Raw genomic sequence first — 20,576 nt, 5'->3', positions numbered from 1 at the left:
CTCAAATGAACAGCATTTCGTATTACGACTTCTTTTATCTAAAAAGAAAATAAATTTGTGTCGTTATACTTGATCGTTAAATGACGACGTGAATACGAGGCAGGTAAAAGGCTTTTCCGTTCCCCCCCCCCCCCCCCCCCCCCCCCCCCCCCCCCCCCCATAAAGTTGGCATCGCTCTTTTCATTCAAAGTTCGGAGATGTGTAAAACGTCTGACGCGTCCTCTTCTTATTGTTGGCCATCTCCGTTCCTGCGTTCAGTTGCTGTTGTTGTGCCATTTGGGCGTGGTGTGCGGACCCATCTTTTCGTGTGACGTCGCCATTCGTCTCAATCAATTCGATATTATATGCTGTTTCGCGATGCGCACTGATGGAGATGGCAAACAAGAGCTTTGCTTTTTCCTTTTTTCACGACGTTTCGCTTGATGTGTCTCTATTGGTTTTTGTCTCCCTTTTTATTTTATTTTTTATTTTTTCGGCAGGCGTATAGCGAATAAAAAAAAAAAGGGGAGATCTATTTCGATGGGTGTAAAAGCTTTGAGGGAGGGATTCTTTTCGCGCTCGGTTGAAGATACATATTTATGTATTCAATGGATATGTTGTGTATACCCCACATAGAGCGCGCCAGAGAAAGAAATGGGAAGGATATGGTCGACCGGTGTTTTGTACTCGACGACAATATCCCGACTAGAAAGAAAGTGCGACTTGACTTTGGCAGGGCGGAGCTTTTCGTTTCTTTGTTTTTTGTTTCCCCCCCCCCCCCCCCCCCCCCCCCCCCCCCCGTATTGATTGAGTGGTATAAGACACTCTGAATTCATGGCTAAGAAAGAGAGAGAAAGCAAGACATAGGTAAAACTTGCCTTTCTTGGCCTGCCAAAAATATAAATGGGGTTCCCGTTTTTCGGGGTGGCATTTTCAATTAGCGAAACACAAAGTTTGCGAGCGCTGAATGGTTTATGGACTTGCAATCATTTTGATCCAGCTGTTGTTGAAGGTTTCCAAGCTCATTTCATTCGTTGGGTGTGTATCCGTAAGCAACCAAAAAACCTTGGCAGTTCTTTTCTTTTTCTTTTTTTTTTTTTTCTATGATTAATTTGCGATGGCCAGATTGAATTTTCGTAGGTGCAGAGGAAGTGCGTCGAGTGCATTGAATACGAACAGGATTTAACTCGAGATCAGAGATCTTTGTGCCTGATTTGAATTTTAAGCCGCTCATCAAAAGGAAAAGGTGGGAGGCTCTTTCCGAAGCAAATTCAATGGGAAAGATTTGTGTTGTTGCTCATGAACGCGTGTGTTTCATGGTGCAGCCGCTAGATGGCGTAAAGAAAGTAAAAAATTACAAATGATCATTTTCTTTCTTTCTTTTTCCTAAAGTCTTGCAATGATCTTTGTGCCACTTTGCTGGTTTTTTTTTTTTTGTTCATCTTCATTTTACCGCAACGGAATGAAACTTTCTTTTTATTTGAATTGTGTTGTCTTGTTGCATCCCACGCGCGTCGGAATTGATGATTGGAAAATAGGGGTTTCACGGTCGACACCCATCGGTCACGGAAACAAAAAGAAGTAATCAAGCGCGCTGATTTGCGCCGGTGAATACAATCATTGTTGGGCAACAACAAAATATTTTTATTTTTTTTTAATTTTTTTAAAGAACCAATTTATCTGCGTGGGCTCATTTTCGTTTGAATTATTTTTTTTTTTTGATTTTTTTTTTTTTGTGTTTTTTTTTTTTTTTTTTATTTGCACCTTCAATTACTTTTTTGTGATTTACTGCCCGGTGTCTCGTCACCGTTGACCCGATTTCTTGGCCGTTCACTTCTGTGAACCTGCTGCTATTGTTTGGTTTAGAGAAGCGTAGGTTAGGCAACCCGAAAGCGATCGTGATGGCCCCCCTCTCTGCTTCTCCCAGCTCATGAAACGTGACTCTTCTTCATTCCGTCCCCGCTCACGCTCTTCCATCTTAACCACGTTTTCGCCTTGCCTATTTGACAAAATAAAAGAAAACAAAAAAACAAAAAAGCATCACGAAAAAAAAAAAAAAAAAAAAAAAAAAAGAACTTTTAATGGAACGGAAGCGCACAAATAAGCAACTGAAGCTGGAACCCCTACGGCTTCGTTTCTTTTGTTTATTCTCTTTTATTTATTAAAAGAAGAAGAAAAAAATGTTTATGGCCCTCATGTATTTAGAAAGAAAGAAAAAAAAAGGGGAAAATGTACGTTGGCTCTTATACGTACCTCACCTGCCCCGTATTTTGGGTGCCCTCCGCTAAGTTTATTTGCATGTCTATGGACTTGGTGTCATCCCCCGCTGTAATGAGGTCTACGTTGAACCCGTGTCTTAACGAGCTCTTTTTTTTTTTTTTTTTTTTCTTTGAAGTTTAAAAAAAAATATATATTTAATGTCGCAAAACAGTCTGGGCTGTAGATTGGACTCCATAAATAAGAGTTGCGCAACAGGCGAACCTTGAACTTGAAGTAAAAAAAAAAAAAATTAAAAGGAGAGAAGAAAAAAAATGCAATTCGCTTCCGTCTCATTTAGCTGCGTGCCTCTTTTTTTTTTTTTTTTTTTTAAACGGGGAAATGAGGGCCAAGAATGCCTTTGTTTGTTTTGTGTTGTTTTGCAGCGATTTAAAGGAAAATGGCGTTCAACACTCTTAATACTTCCTCTCTTTCTTCCTGATGGTCATTTGTTGTTGCGAAGTCAAAGAAAAAAGAGAAAGAGAGTAGAGGAAGAGGGAGGAGGTTTACTTGTTAATTTGACGGCTCCTGCTGTTAGTGACGGCGGTGTTTTCCCTAGCACTTGACAAACAAAACAAAAAATTCGTGGCCGTGGCGGGTCGACTAAGAAAACAGATGGCAGGTCATTATTTGCCTTATGAGTTCCGTTCCTTATGTTTGGCAGCAATTTTTTTTTTTTTTTTTTTAATATTATTTTTGACTTTCCCCTTTGCGAAAAAAAAAAAAAAATAGAAATTTCTTTCAAGTAAAAAGTTAAAAGTAGCCAAGGCAATTTAAAACGATAATTAAGCGACACGCACTAAAATCGAAATCAACTTTTTCTTTTTGGAGAGAAACTGTCCATGTAGTTTAAATCCAGCCGCAAACGGTTTATGTCCCAATATTTCTCGGCCGTCCAAAGATTGAAAATTCCGTTATTCTACGTAGACTGCAAGCGGATGAATCAAGAATTGGGCTGGATGGTCAGTGCGTTTTACATTAAAAAAAAAAATGTTCCAGTCGTGTTCACTGCGGCTTGAATCCTCTTCCCAACTCTTGCGCTAGTCCAACACAAATATATATGTATTTTTTTTTTTTTTTCGTTTGCTAGATCTCGTGCTTAATCTACGCATTTCCATCTAATTTTATATGTACGATTACTTCCGGAGTTGCCATCCGTTGACCACCTTATTCCTCTGGAGGGGAGGGGGGAGAGACCTTCTATCCCCTACAACAATAACCAAAAAAATAAGAAGACCAGGGGAGTTTTTATTTCCGCCTCGGTTTGTCACTCAACTGGAACTTTCGGGTTAACTTCCTCTCTTTTATTTTTGAAAAAAAAAAAAAAAAAAATACGAACCGCACATGTACGTAGTAAAGTCTGTTTGTGTGTTTTACCATAGGCCCTCTGCACTGCGGCGCTACGTAAGGGTGTGTAAGAGATAGGGAGACATGACGTAGTCCAGATGAGTTCTCTTCTTCGATTGCCCTTGTTGTTACTTGTGTTCCAGTCGTCCGTAACGCTCGGCTGACGACCCGTCGTTAGCCACAAAAGTTGTATACAAACGAAACATGGCCAGCGCGCACGCGCAGATGGTTTCACGTTCAGACCGCCGACATCCGACAAGTGGTCCTCGGAACTTTAAAAAACAAAAGTAGCGCGATAGCTTTAAAAAAAAAAAAAAAAAAAAAAAAATGAAAAAGAGGACAGATTAGAGAAAAAGGATACGCAGCAATGAATTCGATCGGGAAAAGAAACTCGTAAATAAAAAAAAAGGGCTGTTGGAGTAGCGGCGCTACTTGTACGGTATGACCACGGTCTGTTAAGTCAATCTCGGGTACGTGAGAACGTAATCAAAAAATCAGATTTTTTTTTTTTTCTTTTTCTTTTTGGCTTCTATTGTTTTTTTCTTTCTTAATTGGAGCGCGAGGGGGGGGGGGTGCTGCTAAGAAAAAATCATCGATTAGACGCGACGGGAGTTTTTGTTTGCTTTGTGACACACACGCACAGGTCCTTGATCTGAAAGGAGCTGGACATTTTTTTTTGGTTTTTTTTTTTTTCTCCTTTTCTTTCAGCACAAATGAAAAGAAAATCGTGAAAGGGAAACGGACACGGTGACCGGCGTTGGTTGTTTAGACCTCCTGGTTCTTTGTGCTAATTTGATCGATTTGTCTTTGCCACGTAACGGCCGAATGGGGTTCATGAAAAAAAAAAAAAAAAAAAAGGAGTTTATACCATCCAACAATGTCCCCATTTTTCATTCATTCGCACAGTTCCGGCGTAGGTGGTGAATCGGCACGACCGTCTCTTGTTCTGTCCTTCGTTTGGCTATGGCATGTCGAAAGAGAGGGAATCGAAATCTGTAGGTCCTCGGAGGGGCCACTTCTTATTCTCTTGTCTTTCGTGGAAAATGACTTCGATTTGGCCTCTTTGAATGAGTGACTGATTTTTATGTGACACAACAATGAACTTACGGATTTTCGTCAATTGTACGAATAGAAAGTTTCATTGTTTCCGATTTTCTAAATGTTTAAAAAATTTTTTTTTTTTTTTTTTTTGCTTCTTCCGTCTTTCCTAAATCAAGCGCTTTGACGCTGTTATAACGAGCCTCCGAAATGTGTTGCCTCGTTTTTTTTTTTTCTTTTATTTTCCCATCGCGCTTCAATCGCTTTTCTCTCTCATCACTCGATTCGAAAAGAAAGAAAACGACTTTGTGGTTTTGAATTTCTTTCTTTCCATCAGCTTGTTCTATTGTCTTCTTTTGCTTTTATGTTGTTGTTTTTTTCGACATTTCGCCGCTAGATGGCCTTGCATGACGAACTCCCACTGTTGGGGTCTGTTTATTCCGAGAAGCGTAGTATAGTAAACATCGAGCGAAACAAGCAAGGTGGGCGGTGGGGGGGGGGAGTTAGGTGGCAGAGGAAGCCCCGACTACCATGGCCACCAAAAATAAAACAAAAAAAGGAAAGAAAGAAAATACAAAACGCCAGCGTATAGAGATCGTCTGTCGACACGTGAACGGCTACCAGTTCGTTTCGAGCGGTTCTCCTTGCTCGACACACATCCGCCTGCTCTCTCCGCGTGACTTCTTGTTTTGCCTCCTCTAGTAGAGCGTGACTTTGTCAGTGAGCGAGTTCATTGATTCATCAGTTTTCTTTCTATTCGTCGTTGTGCGTCGGTTAAAACGACCTTGCAAAATCAAGACAAAACAGACCATTAGTCGAGTGGAATTAAATCGACATCATTTCCAATGCCCTGCGTTTGTTTTTTAAACGTCAGTCTCAGACGGTGGTGATTTTGTTTTGGCTGCGATCTTGCGTGTTATTTTTTTTTATTTGGACGGCCAACGAACATTTTGTGTGACGAGTTCAAGACGGGCTCAAATCGTGTTCGGATATTAAATTGCAGCCTCTTTTCGTCGAATTTCGTTTTGGATGAACAAGATCGACATCCGATATCTGGAATTGAAGTGAAATATTTCAAAAAAAAAAAAAAAAAAAAAAAAATACCCGCCGGAAGAGAGTTAAACAAAAACAAAAATAAAATAAAATAAAACGGACTTGAAACACGGAGCGCGCGTCATGACATCCGCATCGACTCACAGGTGAATTTTGGGCTTCCTCCGGGCGCACGAAATATTCATTCGGTCCGTGACTGATCCACATTTTCATCTAACAGCTTAAAATATCTCATTTCCCTTTTTCTTTCCAACGTGAAACCGAGTCCCGCATCTTACTATACACGTTCGTTATTCATTTTTAACAACAAGAAAGAAAAAAAAAAAAAAGAAAACAGCCAATGTTTCCAATTTTCATTCCCTTTTGTTCTCTCTGTTGTTACGTCACGAGTACCGAAAACGTACGCGGAAGGCGGGCTAACCAAGTCTTGTTGTGTTTATTTTTTTATTTTTTTTTTTTTTTGGAACACCTTGAATTCCACGTGAATGTATCTCGTTTTGCGCTTGGCAAAAAGAAAACTTGTTTTGTTCTTTCTTAGTCCAGCTTGTCTTATAAAGTGATAACAATGAAGAAGGGCACATCGTTAATAATACCGTCGTTGCGGATTCGTATTTCGTTTTGCCGATGTCGAAATGGGAACGAAACACATCTTTTGTTTAGCTTAGTTTTGCGCGAAAAAAAATCTCGGCTTATGTCCATAAGTGACGTGTAACGTTAGAAACGGATTGCTCCCGACTAGCCGAGTCGTGCGTCAATCTCGCTGCCAATCTGAAATGTCACCCAGTTACCGAATCCCCTTTGCTTCCTTTATCAAACTTCCACAACTCGTATTGTAACGGTAGAAGAAAAAAACTTGATTTTTTTTTTTTAGTTTCTGTGTTATTTTATTTGTATTACATTATAACATGTTGATAAACAAAAAAGAGCAAAAGGAAGACAAGGGCTTTAAAAAAAATATATATATATTTTACCACCGGCTGAATAGATCCTGTCTTTTTGGCTTCTCCCCCCCAACCATTTTCTTTCGGTTCTTTGTTGTTCGTACAAAAAAAAAAAAAAAAAAAACGAAAGAGAGAGAGGGGGGGTGCAGATGTGCTGCGGCCATTTCCGGCCGGTGTGTTTCTAGGGAGACTGAGCCAACTCTCCCTTCCTTTTTTTTTTTTGATTTTCACCCTCGCTTAGTCTTCCCCTGTGTTTCAGTCCGGTGTACATCGTACAAGTACATCAGTTGGATGGTTTAACAACGTACACACACACACACACAGAACACGGACCCCCTCCCTTGTTCAGGCAAAAGAAAAACTAAAACATCCGCACTCACCAAAAAGAGGAGAACAGAAACACGGGCGAAATATATTTTGATAAGGTCGAGCACCAAATGCAGGCCTCACTCTTTTTCTTTTCATTTTACCAGTGGGAACTTTGTGAAAAGTGCACATGTTTTTTTTAAAACTGGAACAAGCCCCCTCTCCTTTCAGCGTTTGTTTGGAACAGGTATAGAAGCGGAGGCAAAATGAAAATCTTTGGCTTTTTTCTTCTGAGGCACATTCTTTTTTAAATGACTTGATCATTTTCATTCGAACCCTCCTTTTGTCTTGTTTTTTTTTTTTTTTTTTTTCAAAATTGGTGAACAAATAGAAGCTCCCAAGCCGCCCGCCTTTAATATATATATATATATATATAATAAAATGTATATATTCAAAAGCGAAAGGGATACGGCCACTTTACTATTCGCCCTTCCTCTGTGTCACTGACTCGACTATCAATTGGTCAAAGATGTTTTATTTGAGCAGGCGCCACGATGGTGTAAGATAGACAGATCCGAATGTGTGTGTGTGTGTGTGTGTAGGTTAGCGGGGGGAGGAAAGAAGAAGGAACAGCGGATGCTAGCACTTAAATCAAATAAAAAAAAAAAAATGGACTTTAACGACTTGATGGCCACTCCTACAACAAATGCCTTCTCTTCCTCTCAGGGCCGGCTGAAGCCGACGCGAGGCGCTCATGAGGGCGGTAGAGTTCACCTCTGACCTGGATGAGATGGAATTGTTGATTTGAAATGCGGTTCCGTTATGAAGTCGATGTTGAAAGAAAAAAAAAAAGGAAGAACCCGCGGTTTTCTTCTTCTTCTTCTTCTTCTTCTTTTTTTTTTTTTTTTTTTTTTTTTTTTGAATTATTTTTTTATGATTGAAGAAGGAAAAAAAAAAGGATAGAAACTGACCTTTGCCTCGAGGAGTGTTTTATTACGATTGCCAGTTAGGGTCGATCGACTAGCAATGGGCCCGACTGTGGTATTTAATCGCTTGTCATTGTGAAGCAGAGTCCCACATAATCGCCGATTAATATCCGAATTCTTTCGTACAATAAAATAAAATAAGAAAAAAAAAACCAAAAAACAGGTAGAAGTTGTGGTGCTCCTTGTCTCGTTTGCATATCCTTTGCGGAATGTTTCTTTTATTTCGCTTTTTTTCTTTTCCCTCCCCTTCTTTCTTGACGAGATTATCTATTCAACCAATCAACACGATCGGATGAAAAATTCTTGTCATTGTGTTCATTCCCCAGTTTTTTTGTTTTTTTTTTTTCTTTTTCTTTTTCTTTCTCATTAATGAACGACCAGGAAATATTTGCGTACCCGTTACAATCTCGACCGACCGCCATTGATTTTTATCAGTCCATCACGATTGGATGGCGTGCAATTAGGGCGACATGGTGGTGAATCAGTTCTACTACAAAAAAAAAAAAAACAAGACACGTTTTAATGAGAACACGAAAAAAAAAAAAAAAAAAAAAGAACAAGCAATCCTTTTTATTTTGAAAATATATGCAAATTAAATTTTCATTTTGAAAAAAAAAAAAAAAAAAAAATTTAACGGCTAAGGTTGCAGGAGGAGAAGAGAGACTAAAGAGTGTCAATGACCTCGGCTTGGAGAACATTTCACGCTTTTGAAAGAGTGAGACAGAGGATGCTCGGCGTGCGCGTTCCGCACACACACACACACACACACACGCGGGCAAGACAATTTAGCAGTTTTTTTTTTTTTCTTTCTTTAAGACGACGTAGAAAAGGTGGAGAAAGAAAGAAAAAAAAAAAGTTGAGAAGAGGGGCGTTAGACACTCCTACGTGATTCACGTCCGTTTCGTGAATCTTTATTTTGCGCCTGCCGACTTAGCTACTCTTTGGCTGTGTGTATAAAAAACACATGACCCAGCGCCCATTTGAAGTGAGCCAGCCCCCGTGTTTCATCGTTCCATCATCGTCTCTTTTGATTTCCCTATTCCCTCCTTGTTGATTTTCACTGACTGCTTGTTTTTCTCTTTTCTTTTTCTTTTTTTTCCCCTTTTCACTCACGAACTGGCACAAGCGATGAAGCACCTCGAACCACATAGAAATCGCAGCTATTCTATCTCAAATAAAACGCTAGTTTTTGAAACTTCCCGCCTCTCTTCAAAGTCATTTCTTCCTACTTGCCTGCTTAATTCGTTTCTACGCCACTCATTCAACATTCAAGTCAAATCATTCAACGTTTCTTGTCGAGAAATTTATTTTTCTTCTTGCTCTCTCGCCTCCTGCTGATTAAAGAAGCGCCAGATGATCACGGAAACAACCGTTTTCGTTTTTTTTTTTTTTTTTTACGTGGAAATCACTCTGGAAAAGAGCACACAAGGGAACCCTCTTCATTTTTCCCTTCTTGGAACAAAACAAAACAAAAAGAAAAACATTAAGGCAAAACCGTTTCGTCGACTCTAATGGCTTTCGCGCTCTCAATCTACCACCAACTATTTTTGTTTGAAACCACACCTTTGAAATGGTTACGTTCACTTGTGAACCACCGGAATAAATCTACGTGATGTATACCGTTACGTTGATGTCTCAATCATCGTCGGCCTCCTCCCCAAAAATAAAACGCGTATAAGGTGAACAAGGTCAAACTGTGGCACCAGCGTGTGCCGCGCTGGTTTCGCGAAACATTTCGAAAACTATTAAGACTTTAAGAGCAACACATTCCATTCGTTTTATATTAGCATAAAAAACAAAACAAAATAACAAACGAGGTGGGCTATTCCACGTGCTGATATTTATCATTCGCTGTTTTGCGTGAAAAAAAAAGAAGAAATGTTTCCTTTTTTTTTTTTTTTTGATCCGCTTATTAAAACGTTTATCCGCGTGGATGTTCATATTTTTTTTTTTTTTTTTTTCGCTAGCTCTCTCTCTCTCGTCTTACGTATTAGACTGAAATGTGAGCCAAGCTGAGATTGACTTTTCTAGTTCTCACGCACAGCTGGCTATGCTCTGCATATCTCGTTACGAGTTATTCACAAAGTCCCCCCTCCATCTACTAACAGTGTTTTTTTTTTTTTTTCTTTTTGTTGTTCTCTTTCTTTTGCCCATCTGACTGTGTACACACACAACAGGGCCATTTAGAAGCTGCTGGTGATCTCATCCGGCATGGGTCGTTAAAGGAGAAGAAGGTTTGTAGCAGCTAAGAGTCTTATCTCATCGTCACATAAATGGCGTGCCCAGCGAGGATCGTTTCGATTCTGATGGCCTTAGCGGCCTTGGTGGCCGCTAACCAACCGCCGCGATTCGAGGTGACGGACGAGAGCGGCGGCGAAATTGTCCTCAAGTTGAAAGAAGGCGCCGAAGGAACGCCCGTCGGAAGCGTCATCTATCGCATCAAAGCTTCCGATGCCGACGGTGACGCCCTCCAGTTTGGACTGCAGGGTCACGTGGCTAACGAGCTGCTACGCATCCAGCCCGTCAGCCGTAACGAAGCCGACCTTCAGTTAATCAAAGAACTGGACAGAGAGGTAAAAAATCAACAAAAAATACCATTAGCAGTTGATTTAGAGATAATATGTTAATTCGTTAATTAAACAATGTCCGCCATACGTGGGTGATTGTTATTTATTTATTGTTTTTTTTTTTTTGTTTTTTTTTTGAAAGACGGAAGAAGAATATTCGCTGGTGCTGACGGTGACAGACGGCAAGATAGGCGCCGGCCAGGCCATCAGACAAAGCCTTTTGATTATCGTTGAGGTAAAACACACTACATTCGAATCATTTTATTTTCTAGTTCAAAATGTTTACCTCCTTTTCTTTTTACCTCTTCCTGGATGTCCTAAAAAAAATACGAAAACATTTCATTCGTAATTGGTCGACCGAAACCCAACATCACCAACTTCCTACCGAAACAAAAAAAAAAAAAAAAAAAAAAAAAAAATGGAACAACCAAAAAGGACGTCAACGACAACCGTCCCGTCTTCCAGCCTTTTGCTAACACGCTGATGCTGCGCGAGAACGCCCCACCCGCTGTCATCTTGACGGTAGAGGCCACAGACCGCGACCAAGGTGTCTACGGACAGGTAACATACCGTACTTTGCTCTCTATTCTTTCTACTTCTTTTATTTTATTTTATTTTTTTTTTTCCCTCGAGTTCTCTTTTATTTTTTTTTCCATTCCTCGCATGCCCAGTTGGAGGTACATAAATATTACCTACACCTGCATTTTATTTAAGAGAGGGGGTGGGGTGGGGTTCTGCTTTCTTTTCCTTTCTTTCTTATTCCTCATTGTTATATGGCAGTAGGCTTCTTTAGATTATATGGTTGTGCACCAGTTGGGTTATGCACACCTTTTCGTTTCATTATTCAACGTCAATTAACACAACACAGACTGGAGGGTTGGGAAGAGAGACAGGAGGTGGAAGAGAGAGTTGCTCGCAGCCATTGTTCATCTGCCATTCAGTGTGTGATCACACATGAGAAGCTTTCATAATGAACACGCGTCTTTACACGGTGCTCTTCTTGTACGTCTACTTGTTTAAACGCGCTAGTGAAATATGTCAGCCCTTGTGACACAATCGCATCATTCCGCGGTTCCATGTTTTTCTTTTTCTTTTTTCGGGTCAGATCCATCGAGGAAGAAAAAAAGAGAGAGATTAGACCTCACGAGAGAGTTGTATGGTAGCTAGCGCTGCATCCGTAATCGTTTCTTTTTTTTTTTTTTTTGGTATTTCCCATTTTTGTGTTTAACGCGTTGTAATGATATAGGCAGCGTAGAGAGATTGCAATGATAGTCATTAGCCACCATTCTAGGGGAAAAAAGAGACAACATCAGCATTTTTTTTTTCTGTTTTCGAAATTCGTGAACAATTGCTCGATTGTCAGGCCGTGTGATGATACACCAGTGCGGGAAAGTCAGGGAAATCTTTTTTGGCCGAATGCAAATTACAATCGAACAATCAGTTTTTCTTTTTCTTTCCATTATGTTCGGGCTTCTGTGAATGAGAAATTGAGAAACACCTCCAACCGATGAGTCAAACACAATTGAATCATTGCTATTTTTTTTTTCCCATCATCTGGGCGATGCGAGTTTTGAATCCGTTTGCGACAAAAAGGAAGATGGCGAAAAATCTATTGGCGAATCGTTGTCGCATTGTCTGGTTAGTTTATAGTCGAAAACAAAAAAAAAAAAAAAAAAAAAAAACAAAATGTCTTTATTGTTAACTGCGTTTGTGGTGGGTGGCGCAATATAGTGTGACCCATTCGACCCACTTACCACGTGACCTGCCTACCGGTTCGTGAGAGAAAGTTCGTGGCAAGCAAACGCAAGGCCAAGTAAATGCATTTGTAATTGACGTACTATCTCCCTCCCCCGCTCTCGATCAGGTGGTCTACAGCTTGGAAGGCATGGAAGGTGAAGACGGCATCGACGAGGAAACAGCCGTTGCCGGGATGCCGTTCTCCATCACGACCGTTGGCGGCAAGGGCATCTTGCGATGCTTGACGCCTCTCGATTACGAACGACGGTCGTGGTACCAACTGCGAATCTTGGCCAAGGATCAAGCCAGTGACCAGGGACGCATCAACACGGCCACGGCCGGTCTACTCGTCCGGCTCATCGACGAAGACGACCAAGGACCGGAATTTATTACCGTACCGTCTGTGACCCGCGTAGCGGAAGATGCTCAGCCGGGAACGTCCGTCTTGCGTGTCAAGGCCATCGATGGCGACAGAGGCGTGAATCAGCGCATCATCTATTCGCTAGATCCGTCCAATCAGTATTTCGCCATCGATCCGAAAGATGGCGTTGTCTACCTGATTCAGCAATTGGACCGCGAGGATCCCAACGTGGTCAACGGCGCCTTGATGCTCATTATCACGGCCACGGAAGATTCTCCACTTCGACCTAGTGTCACCACTGAGGTGACCATTCTCGTCCTCGATGTCAATGACCAAGCGCCGGCCTTCCGCACTAGCGGCCCTTACGTAGCAGAAGTCGACGAGAATGCACCGGCCAATGTGCCCGTCACCTTTTTGGGATCGGAATCTTTACCCGAAGTCTACGATTATGACCAGGTCAGTTTTTTGTTTTGTTTTCTTCAATTTGGTTACCAAAACTTGTAAGATCTCCTTAAACGAGTGTCGAATATCTCTCAGTTTTCGAATACCTGTGCCCATTTTTGAAGGATTAACTACGTCTTCAGAAATTGTATCTAACTGTAAAAAAAAACAAAAAACACAGAAACCCAAACAAGTCCGGATATAATAATGACATTCACCCCCCCCCCCCCCCCATCCCGCTCCCTTTTTTTTTTTTTTTTCATTCCAGAAATGAAATCGGCTTTATTTTAAAAAGAAAAAAACTAAATACGTATGTGTGACTCTTGAACTAGAATCAGACATTATGAATTCGAAGCGAAACCCCACTCAGAAGCTCAAAGGGCAAGCCGGCTACTCAAACCAGCTGTGTAATAATAACAACGAAAAAAAAAAAAAAAAAAAAAAATCCCCCCCCCCCCCCCCTTTGCATTTGATTGGACTGGTCTTGACTAGATGCAGCTGGTTGTTCACTTGAAAGATTTCCAGATTAAGAAACGAAATATATCCACGACGATTATTTCGAGGCTCGTGTCCCGAAGGTCGTTGTATTTCGTACTGCATCAGCTGCACGACAGCTCTAACGTTCAAATGCATCCGGTTTTTTTACCGTTCAGATCCAGAGATATGACGGACAAAAAAAATACAAGACCGTGTCCCTCTAATTAGTGCCCTCCCTGAGAATGCTATTCAATTATGCAGGAAAGGTGATGGAAAAGAGTTTTGAAAATTAAAAAAAAAAAATGTCGTCTGCCGTATGTTGTTGTCGTTGATTTTTCTAGGGGAAAAACGGGACTTTCTACTTGACTATTCGATGCGACGACGACCTATTTGACATCAGCCCCGGCGTCGTGGTCAACGAGGCTCTTTTCAGCATCCGGGTCAAGAGCCATCTGGCACTGGACTACGAAGAGTTGACGGGCACCAATTGCACCATTACAGCCAGAGAAGCCGTGGCCAAAGAGGCCAAAACCACCACTGTGTCCGTCTCCATTCGGATCCGTGACGTCAACGATCACATACCCCAATTCACGCGACCGTCTTATCAGGTATGTAACGAGAAAAACTTGTAGTCTTTTATGCGTCTGTGTTTATTTATTTGTTTATTTATTTTTTTTGTGTGTCAGTTGTCCAAATGTTGTGATTCACCGTTTCTTTTTTCGTGATTTGATCTACTATGTAATAGGTCCAAGTGCGTGAGAATGCTGCCGTAGGAACGATCATTGGCTCGGTGGTAGCCACAGATGCAGATTCCGGCCAATTGGGCACTGATGGCATCCGCTACAGTCTGTTGCCTGGCTCAATTGCAGACGCTCTAGAGATCGATCCGTTGAGCGGTGCGGTTTCCATCGGCAGAGGCGCTTCCGGCCTGCTGGATAGGGAGAAAGTCAGCCAACTGATTGTGATGGTCGAAGCGCGCGACTCGCTCGGTTTGGGAAATCGGTAAAGATAGAAACCTTCGCAACCCCAAAATGGCGAATTACTCTTCTTCAATGGTGAAAGCTTGTCATGCCCCCCTTTTTTTCGTAACAGCTCGTCGTTGATCCCCCATTTACCTCCCATTTCGCTTTTATTTTTATTTTTTTTTTTATGACTTGAGGTTTACAATCCGTTTTGAAGGAATACGGTGCAATTCACTCTGGAATTGGAAGACGTCAACGACAACGCCCCCGTTTTCATCCAGAGCCACTTTGAAATTTACATCAATGAAAACGAACTGAATTTCCCATACACGTTCACTGTCGAAGCTTTCGATCGAGATCTCAACGGTTACATAATTCCATTTTAAATGCAAAAGAAATTTTAAAAATTAATAGTTACGTCTTGTTTACAGACTCAGACAATAGTCGCATTCGATATTCAATTATCGACGGAGATCTACAGTCTAATTTCTCGATACACCGCGTTACGGGAGAATTGAGCGTCGTTCATCCGCTGGACTTTGAACTCTTGGCACCATCAATGTTGTTAGTGCCCATTTTGTTTTTATAAATACGCAGTGCACTTAACATAAATTTTATTATCATTTTTTTTTTAAAGGGATACAAAAGGATTGGGGCACGTTCGACCGATCAATTTAACTGTGCGGGCGTCCGATATGGGCACTCCGCCGCTGCACACGGACACGCGCGTTGTCATTTTCGTACATGACGTCAACGATTTTGCCCCAACATTCACCAGGCCGTCTTACTCGGTGGCCGTAGCGGAGGATGCTGCACCAGACTCGTCGATATTACAAGTCCAAGCTTTGGATATGGATGGATCTTCGCCAAACAATGTCGTCGCTTATCGCATTCAAAGTGGAGCCCGCGACAAGTTCGTCATAGATTCGACGACAGGCATTGTGAGCGTCGCTCTCGGGGCCACGCTGGACCCGGATCAGACTCATCCCCGCACCGTCCGCTACCAGCTGGAAATTTTGGCGCTAGACGGGGGTGTAGGCAGTCGCCAACTGCACGCCTCCGTTACAGTCATGATCTCTGTCGCTGATGTCAATAACAAGCCTCCCGTCTTGGTAGAGCCGGGCGTTGTTCGGGTGCAAGAAAACGTTCCAGTAGGCGTTGTTCTAACTCAACTCACTGCAACAGACCCTGACGAACGGCCCATAATACGATACTGGATTGACCATGCGGGTATGATGGCTTTAATAAACCTACCCCTTATCTGTGAAATCTTTTTCAACGATGATGTTTGTTTTGTTTGTTTTTTTTTACTAGCGAGCGAAGGGCGTAACGAAATGGGTTTCCTAGTCCGCGACGAGAATGTTACATCCTGGTTTGAAATCAACACCAACGATGGCCGCATCCGTGTCGTCCGGCAGATGGACCGCGAAAAGGCGGAGACAATCCGTTTAGCCATTAGGGCAGAAGATGTCGCTGCGGCCACAATCGGCCAGACCGCTTCAGGTTCGAAAGACGATAATGAAAAAAGACTGGCAATGACTTACAGGCTAATCTTTGATGCAAATGAATGCAGGAACAATGACGATCATTTTGGAGGATGTAAACGATCATGATCCGATATTTATTCAGCCGTTTTATCGCCGTTCAGTTGCGGAGAACAGCAAGCGAGGAGCACCCATTTTAACTCTGTCGGCTGACGATGCCGACCTTAATCGTTCCATTACTTATTCACTTGATGGTATATGCCTTTTATTTTTACTGCAATAGTTTGCTGTTACAGCGCTTATCTCTATTTTGCACACAGGCCCCGCCGATTTATTGGAACTCATCCATCTGAATAGCGAGACGGGCGAGGTGGTCGTCTCGGGGAAAATTGACCGCGAACGCTTCGCCTGGATGAATCTCACGGCGAAAGCTTCCGATTCTGGAATGCCGCGACGTTCCAGCTTCGTTCCAGTTTTCATCCAGGTAAATGATGCTTGTTTTTTTAAATCGCGTTTAAACTAATTATCTATCTAAACATAAAAATCTTTGTTTAGGTTTTGGACGAAAACGATAACAACCCACAATTTGCTAGTGTTCCAGGCAACTTTTCAGTACGAGAAAACTCTCCACCTGGTCAGTAAACATAACTAGACTTTCTAAACCATTAAAGATTTTATGTTTGAGTAACAATCGTTGTTTGTAGGCACTGTGATCGGAACAGTTCAAGCCTTTGATGTGGACGCTGGCGATTTCGGTCATGTCACCTATTTAATGGATCGTCGCTCGTCCAAAGTACTTGCGAAACAAAACCGCTATCTGAGAAAAAGTACTTCACAATAATGCCTTCTAAAAATTCCATAGGGGCGATTCTCTGTCGATCCGGAAACGGGTGTCATTATGGTGACGGAACCGCTGGATCGAGAAGAGCAACAGAGTTACACGCTGATCTTGGAAGCGTGGGACAATTATCGCGTGGGCTATTCCGCCGGTGAAAGTCGTAACGCGTTCCAGCAAGTGACGTGAGTTCACTGACTGTTTTCCTACCTCGTTCGCAGACTCTTAACCATTCATTCACTTATTTTCCACGGATTGTTCTAGCGTGCAAGTAATGGACGAAAATGACGAAACACCGGTTTTCGAGGCTCGTTCTGGTTGCGTTAGCGTTACCGAGTTTCACGATGCCCGTGTTCCTTTAACTACCATTCACGCTAGCGATCGTGACGACCCGACCACTCCAAACGGCCATATTGTCTTCTCCATCCAAGAAGGGAATGGCAGAGGCCTGTTTAGCGTCAGCAGCATCGACCACAGCAGCGCCCGACTAATTGCAGTTCAACCCTTGGTTGGACATCACGGCAATTATACGTTGCGAGTAAGAGCTCAAGATCGAGGCCCAGTGCCCAACGTCGCCTTTCAGGATGTGGAGCTCTGCGTGAGCGATTACAACGATCACGCTCCTGTGTTTGTCCGACCGGAACAGAACAATACTACATTCCGCGTCTATGAGAACACTACGGTCGGTTCGATCATCACTTCTGTATCAGCCATTGATGAAGATGCCGGACTGAATAGTCAAGTGCGCTATTCAATACGACTCGTTGGCAATTGGAAGTGGTTTGGAATAGACAGCGTTACGGGTGAAATTACGTTGCTGCAGCCTCTTGATCGCGAAAAACAAAAACTTCTTCAAGTAATGTCACTTCTAAGATATCGTGTAGTTGTCATAGCGACATCGAAATTAATCGTTTGTTTTTTTATTTCTAAAGATAAGAATCGAGGCCCGAGATTCGGGAATTCCAACTTGGCTTTCGACGGATTTGGATTTGACTATTTACGTTCGCAATATTAACGACCATCAACCGCAATTCCCATTGGATATCTTCCAGATCAACATTACTGGTATTAAGAAGCACAAATCTGTTAAACGTCCATCAGTATTCATTGCTTTTTTTTTTTTTTTTCTAGAACATGATCCATCGACCGATCCCATCCAATTGCCGGAAACGGTTGATTTAGATGAACCGGATGAACTGCTTAGTGCTCGAGATCCCGTCTGTTATTACATCGTTGGGGGCAACCAACAGGGCGCATTTAGCCTTGACCGCTTTCAGCACACTTTAACAGTAAGGCTTATTCCTCAAAGTTCTGACGTAAACAACAAGCACTAAGCCTCTAATTTCAGGTTGAAAAGACATTGGATCGTGAAGAGCAAGCCTCGCATATAATCGTCGTTAAAGCCAGCGAAAATTGCGATCTTGATCCGGATGTGATCGATTCCTTCGATCCAGCTGACGATTCGTTACTGAAAGTCGTTGTCAATTTAAAAGACATTAATGATAATCCACCTACGTTTGAGAGAAGTACGACAGCAATTCCATGGATTCGTTTAGCCGGAATCGGCTACTTAACTGATGTGCTTATGTTTTTACAGAGGTGTTTACAGCCGGACTGACGACTGATGCAGATTTTGGATCCGAAGTTGTAAGAGTTATTGCCACCGATCCAGACGTCGGTCTCAATGCCAAACTAAGTTACAGTATTCGCAAACCCGTTAAGTCGACGCTGTTGTCACGTAATGGTCAAGAAGAGCATATTGGTGTTAATCCGTTTGTCATCGATCGAGAAACTGGGATCGTTTCACTCAATTTCGACCCGCAAAGAGACATGAAGGGTTATTTTGACATGGAGGTATTTTCTCGTTATTTCACGCATACAAATAATGTTTATTTTGAAAGCCACGCATTCTGTAATAGATGGACCTTTAAATTTATCCCTTTAACTTTATTCTAATCCTAGGTATATGTCAACGATTCTGATGGCTATAGTGATAGTGCCCGAGTGTTGGTTTATCTTTTACGTCACGATCAACGAGTCAAGTTCGTGTTGAGGCAACATCCCCAGTTTCTTCGAACACGCATAGACCAATTTAAAGAGTAGGTTTCATCATCAAAAATTTATTAATTGCATTAATTAAATCGGCAATTGAATCCGAAGGGCACTAGGAAATATTACTGGAGCAATCGTCAACGTGGATGAGCTGAAAGTACATTCTAATGAGGACGGGCAACTTGACAAGACTCGAACGGACGCCTACTTGCATTTTGTCAATGCCAATGATAACTCAGTTATGGAAGTGGATGCTGTATTGCGACTAATAGACGCCAACGTTGAATCGTTAGATCAACTCTTTAAGGTACTCGATTGAATTCGGCTTTAACTAGTGGACTCTCTTTCCATATCTTTTTATTTATTATTCTTGTTTTTCCCTCGTTCTTTAGGATTACAATGTACTGGATACCTCTGCAGCAGAACCACTAGGTGATGCATTGACAAGCAGCCCGCAAAACTTCTCACTGCTGTGGGCCAGTGGGACAGCAGTATTCCTTGCCATGATCCTTCTCCTCGTTTTGGGATTATGCGTTTCGCAGCGTTTTATTTTGATGCGCAAGCTGAAAGCTGCGTCCGCCACGGCTTTTGGTTCGCAGTCAAACGTCAACCGTACTAGCAACCAAGTACCAAACACGAACCAGCACACTGTCGAAGGATCGAATCCCGTTTGGCGGAGTGAATTAGAACCTGAATGGTTTAAACATGAGGATATCTACAGGTAAGACGTTATACGTTAATTGTTGCTGTATTGGCAACTGAGATTGGTGTACGTATGTAGCAGATCCGGTGAAAGTGACGGCCTAGATTCGTTGGATGTCAACGCAATTTTGGGGAATGCGCCGCCGACATCGAGAAACTCAAGCGACGCGAACACGGCCAGCCTAAAGTCCACTACAACCGAAGCATTTAACAGGTTTGTTTTTCTACGTTTCGTGTAAAATTCTTAAAAAGCTATTGGTAACATCCGCACAAATATTTATTATAGGAGTATCCTACAGCGAAATGCCAACTCCATTCGATCTAATAAATCTGTTGGAAACGTTACGCTTAGCGAAAAAGAGTGCGAAATTGGTGAGGTCAAGGAAGAGGATTGTGAAATAACTGTGGGCAAAGGTCTGTATCAGAGGAACGTGTACCATTTTGGATATCCTGTGTTTCAGCAGGACAAGGGCAGCACAAGTAGCAGTACTACTTTCCTGTCACCAAGAAAACTGGAAACCACTGAACTTTAGATTGTACAGCGTCATCGACTCCTCGATTCCTCACAGCTAAAATGAAAACAGCTCGCTGCAAAAGAAATAGGAAAGTCTGTGGGTTTTTACAGCTTTACGTTCGCCGTGTGATAATAGTCAATTTCGATTTTGTATTACGATGAAACGATAAAAATGCAACGGAAAATGGCAGAGACCAACATTATCTATGTTTTAAATCCCTTAGAGAACCTTATGCAAAGTTTTTCTTTGTTTAATGTTGTACAAAGATCTTGTTGAATAAACATTATAAAAACGAAGTTCATCTAATCATTAGGTAGGGCTTCATCAAAATCCAAACCCAAATTTTAAGCTTCAAATTTTAAATGACCGTGGGAATTTTACCTCCAAAACTTGCAAAAACTGACCCTCCCTGGAATTGGGTAAACATCACAGGATATACTCAAAATAAAATGCTGATTCCGAGAAATTATTACTTTTTTCATAAAACCAACCGTTTTAGGAATATACCGAATCGAAAACTAACTGGCGCGCCAGTAC

The 20,576-nt window shown here is 41.9% G+C and overlaps 1 protein-coding gene across 2 annotated transcripts; it reads left to right on the top strand.

The window, feature by feature from the left end:
* Positions 1-5,223: 5,223 nt before the first annotated feature.
* Positions 5,224-20,335, top strand: LOC130686439 (cadherin-23-like). 2 transcript variants are annotated; one of them, XM_057509557.2, is made up of 26 exons: positions 5,224-5,819; positions 10,084-10,479; positions 10,616-10,708; positions 10,909-11,034; positions 12,338-13,027; positions 13,831-14,097; positions 14,235-14,491; positions 14,669-14,817; positions 14,883-15,015; positions 15,089-15,681; positions 15,766-15,954; positions 16,025-16,189; positions 16,256-16,419; positions 16,491-16,569; positions 16,640-16,728; positions 16,798-16,955; positions 17,035-17,626; positions 17,703-17,835; positions 17,902-18,059; positions 18,119-18,296; positions 18,368-18,624; positions 18,733-18,869; positions 18,931-19,129; positions 19,215-19,543; positions 19,607-19,738; positions 19,811-20,335. In XM_057509557.2, the coding sequence occupies exons 2-26, from the start codon at positions 10,180-10,182 to the stop codon at positions 20,055-20,057; spliced, it is 5,814 nt and encodes a 1,937-aa protein (XP_057365540.1). In that variant the 5' UTR covers positions 5,224-5,819; positions 10,084-10,179; the 3' UTR covers positions 20,058-20,335. The 2 variants fall into 2 exon arrangements, with proteins under 2 accessions (XP_057365540.1, XP_057365539.1); XM_057509556.2 differs by having other exon boundaries at positions 19,604-19,738.
* The last annotated feature ends 241 nt before the right edge of the window (positions 20,336-20,576 follow it).

This window comes from Daphnia carinata, chromosome 2 (genome assembly GCF_022539665.2).
Source record: "Daphnia carinata strain CSIRO-1 chromosome 2, CSIRO_AGI_Dcar_HiC_V3, whole genome shotgun sequence".
In the NCBI taxonomy this organism is placed as follows: Eukaryota; Metazoa; Arthropoda; class Branchiopoda; order Diplostraca; family Daphniidae; genus Daphnia; species Daphnia carinata.
This window is presented reverse-complemented; position numbering and strand designations above follow the sequence as displayed.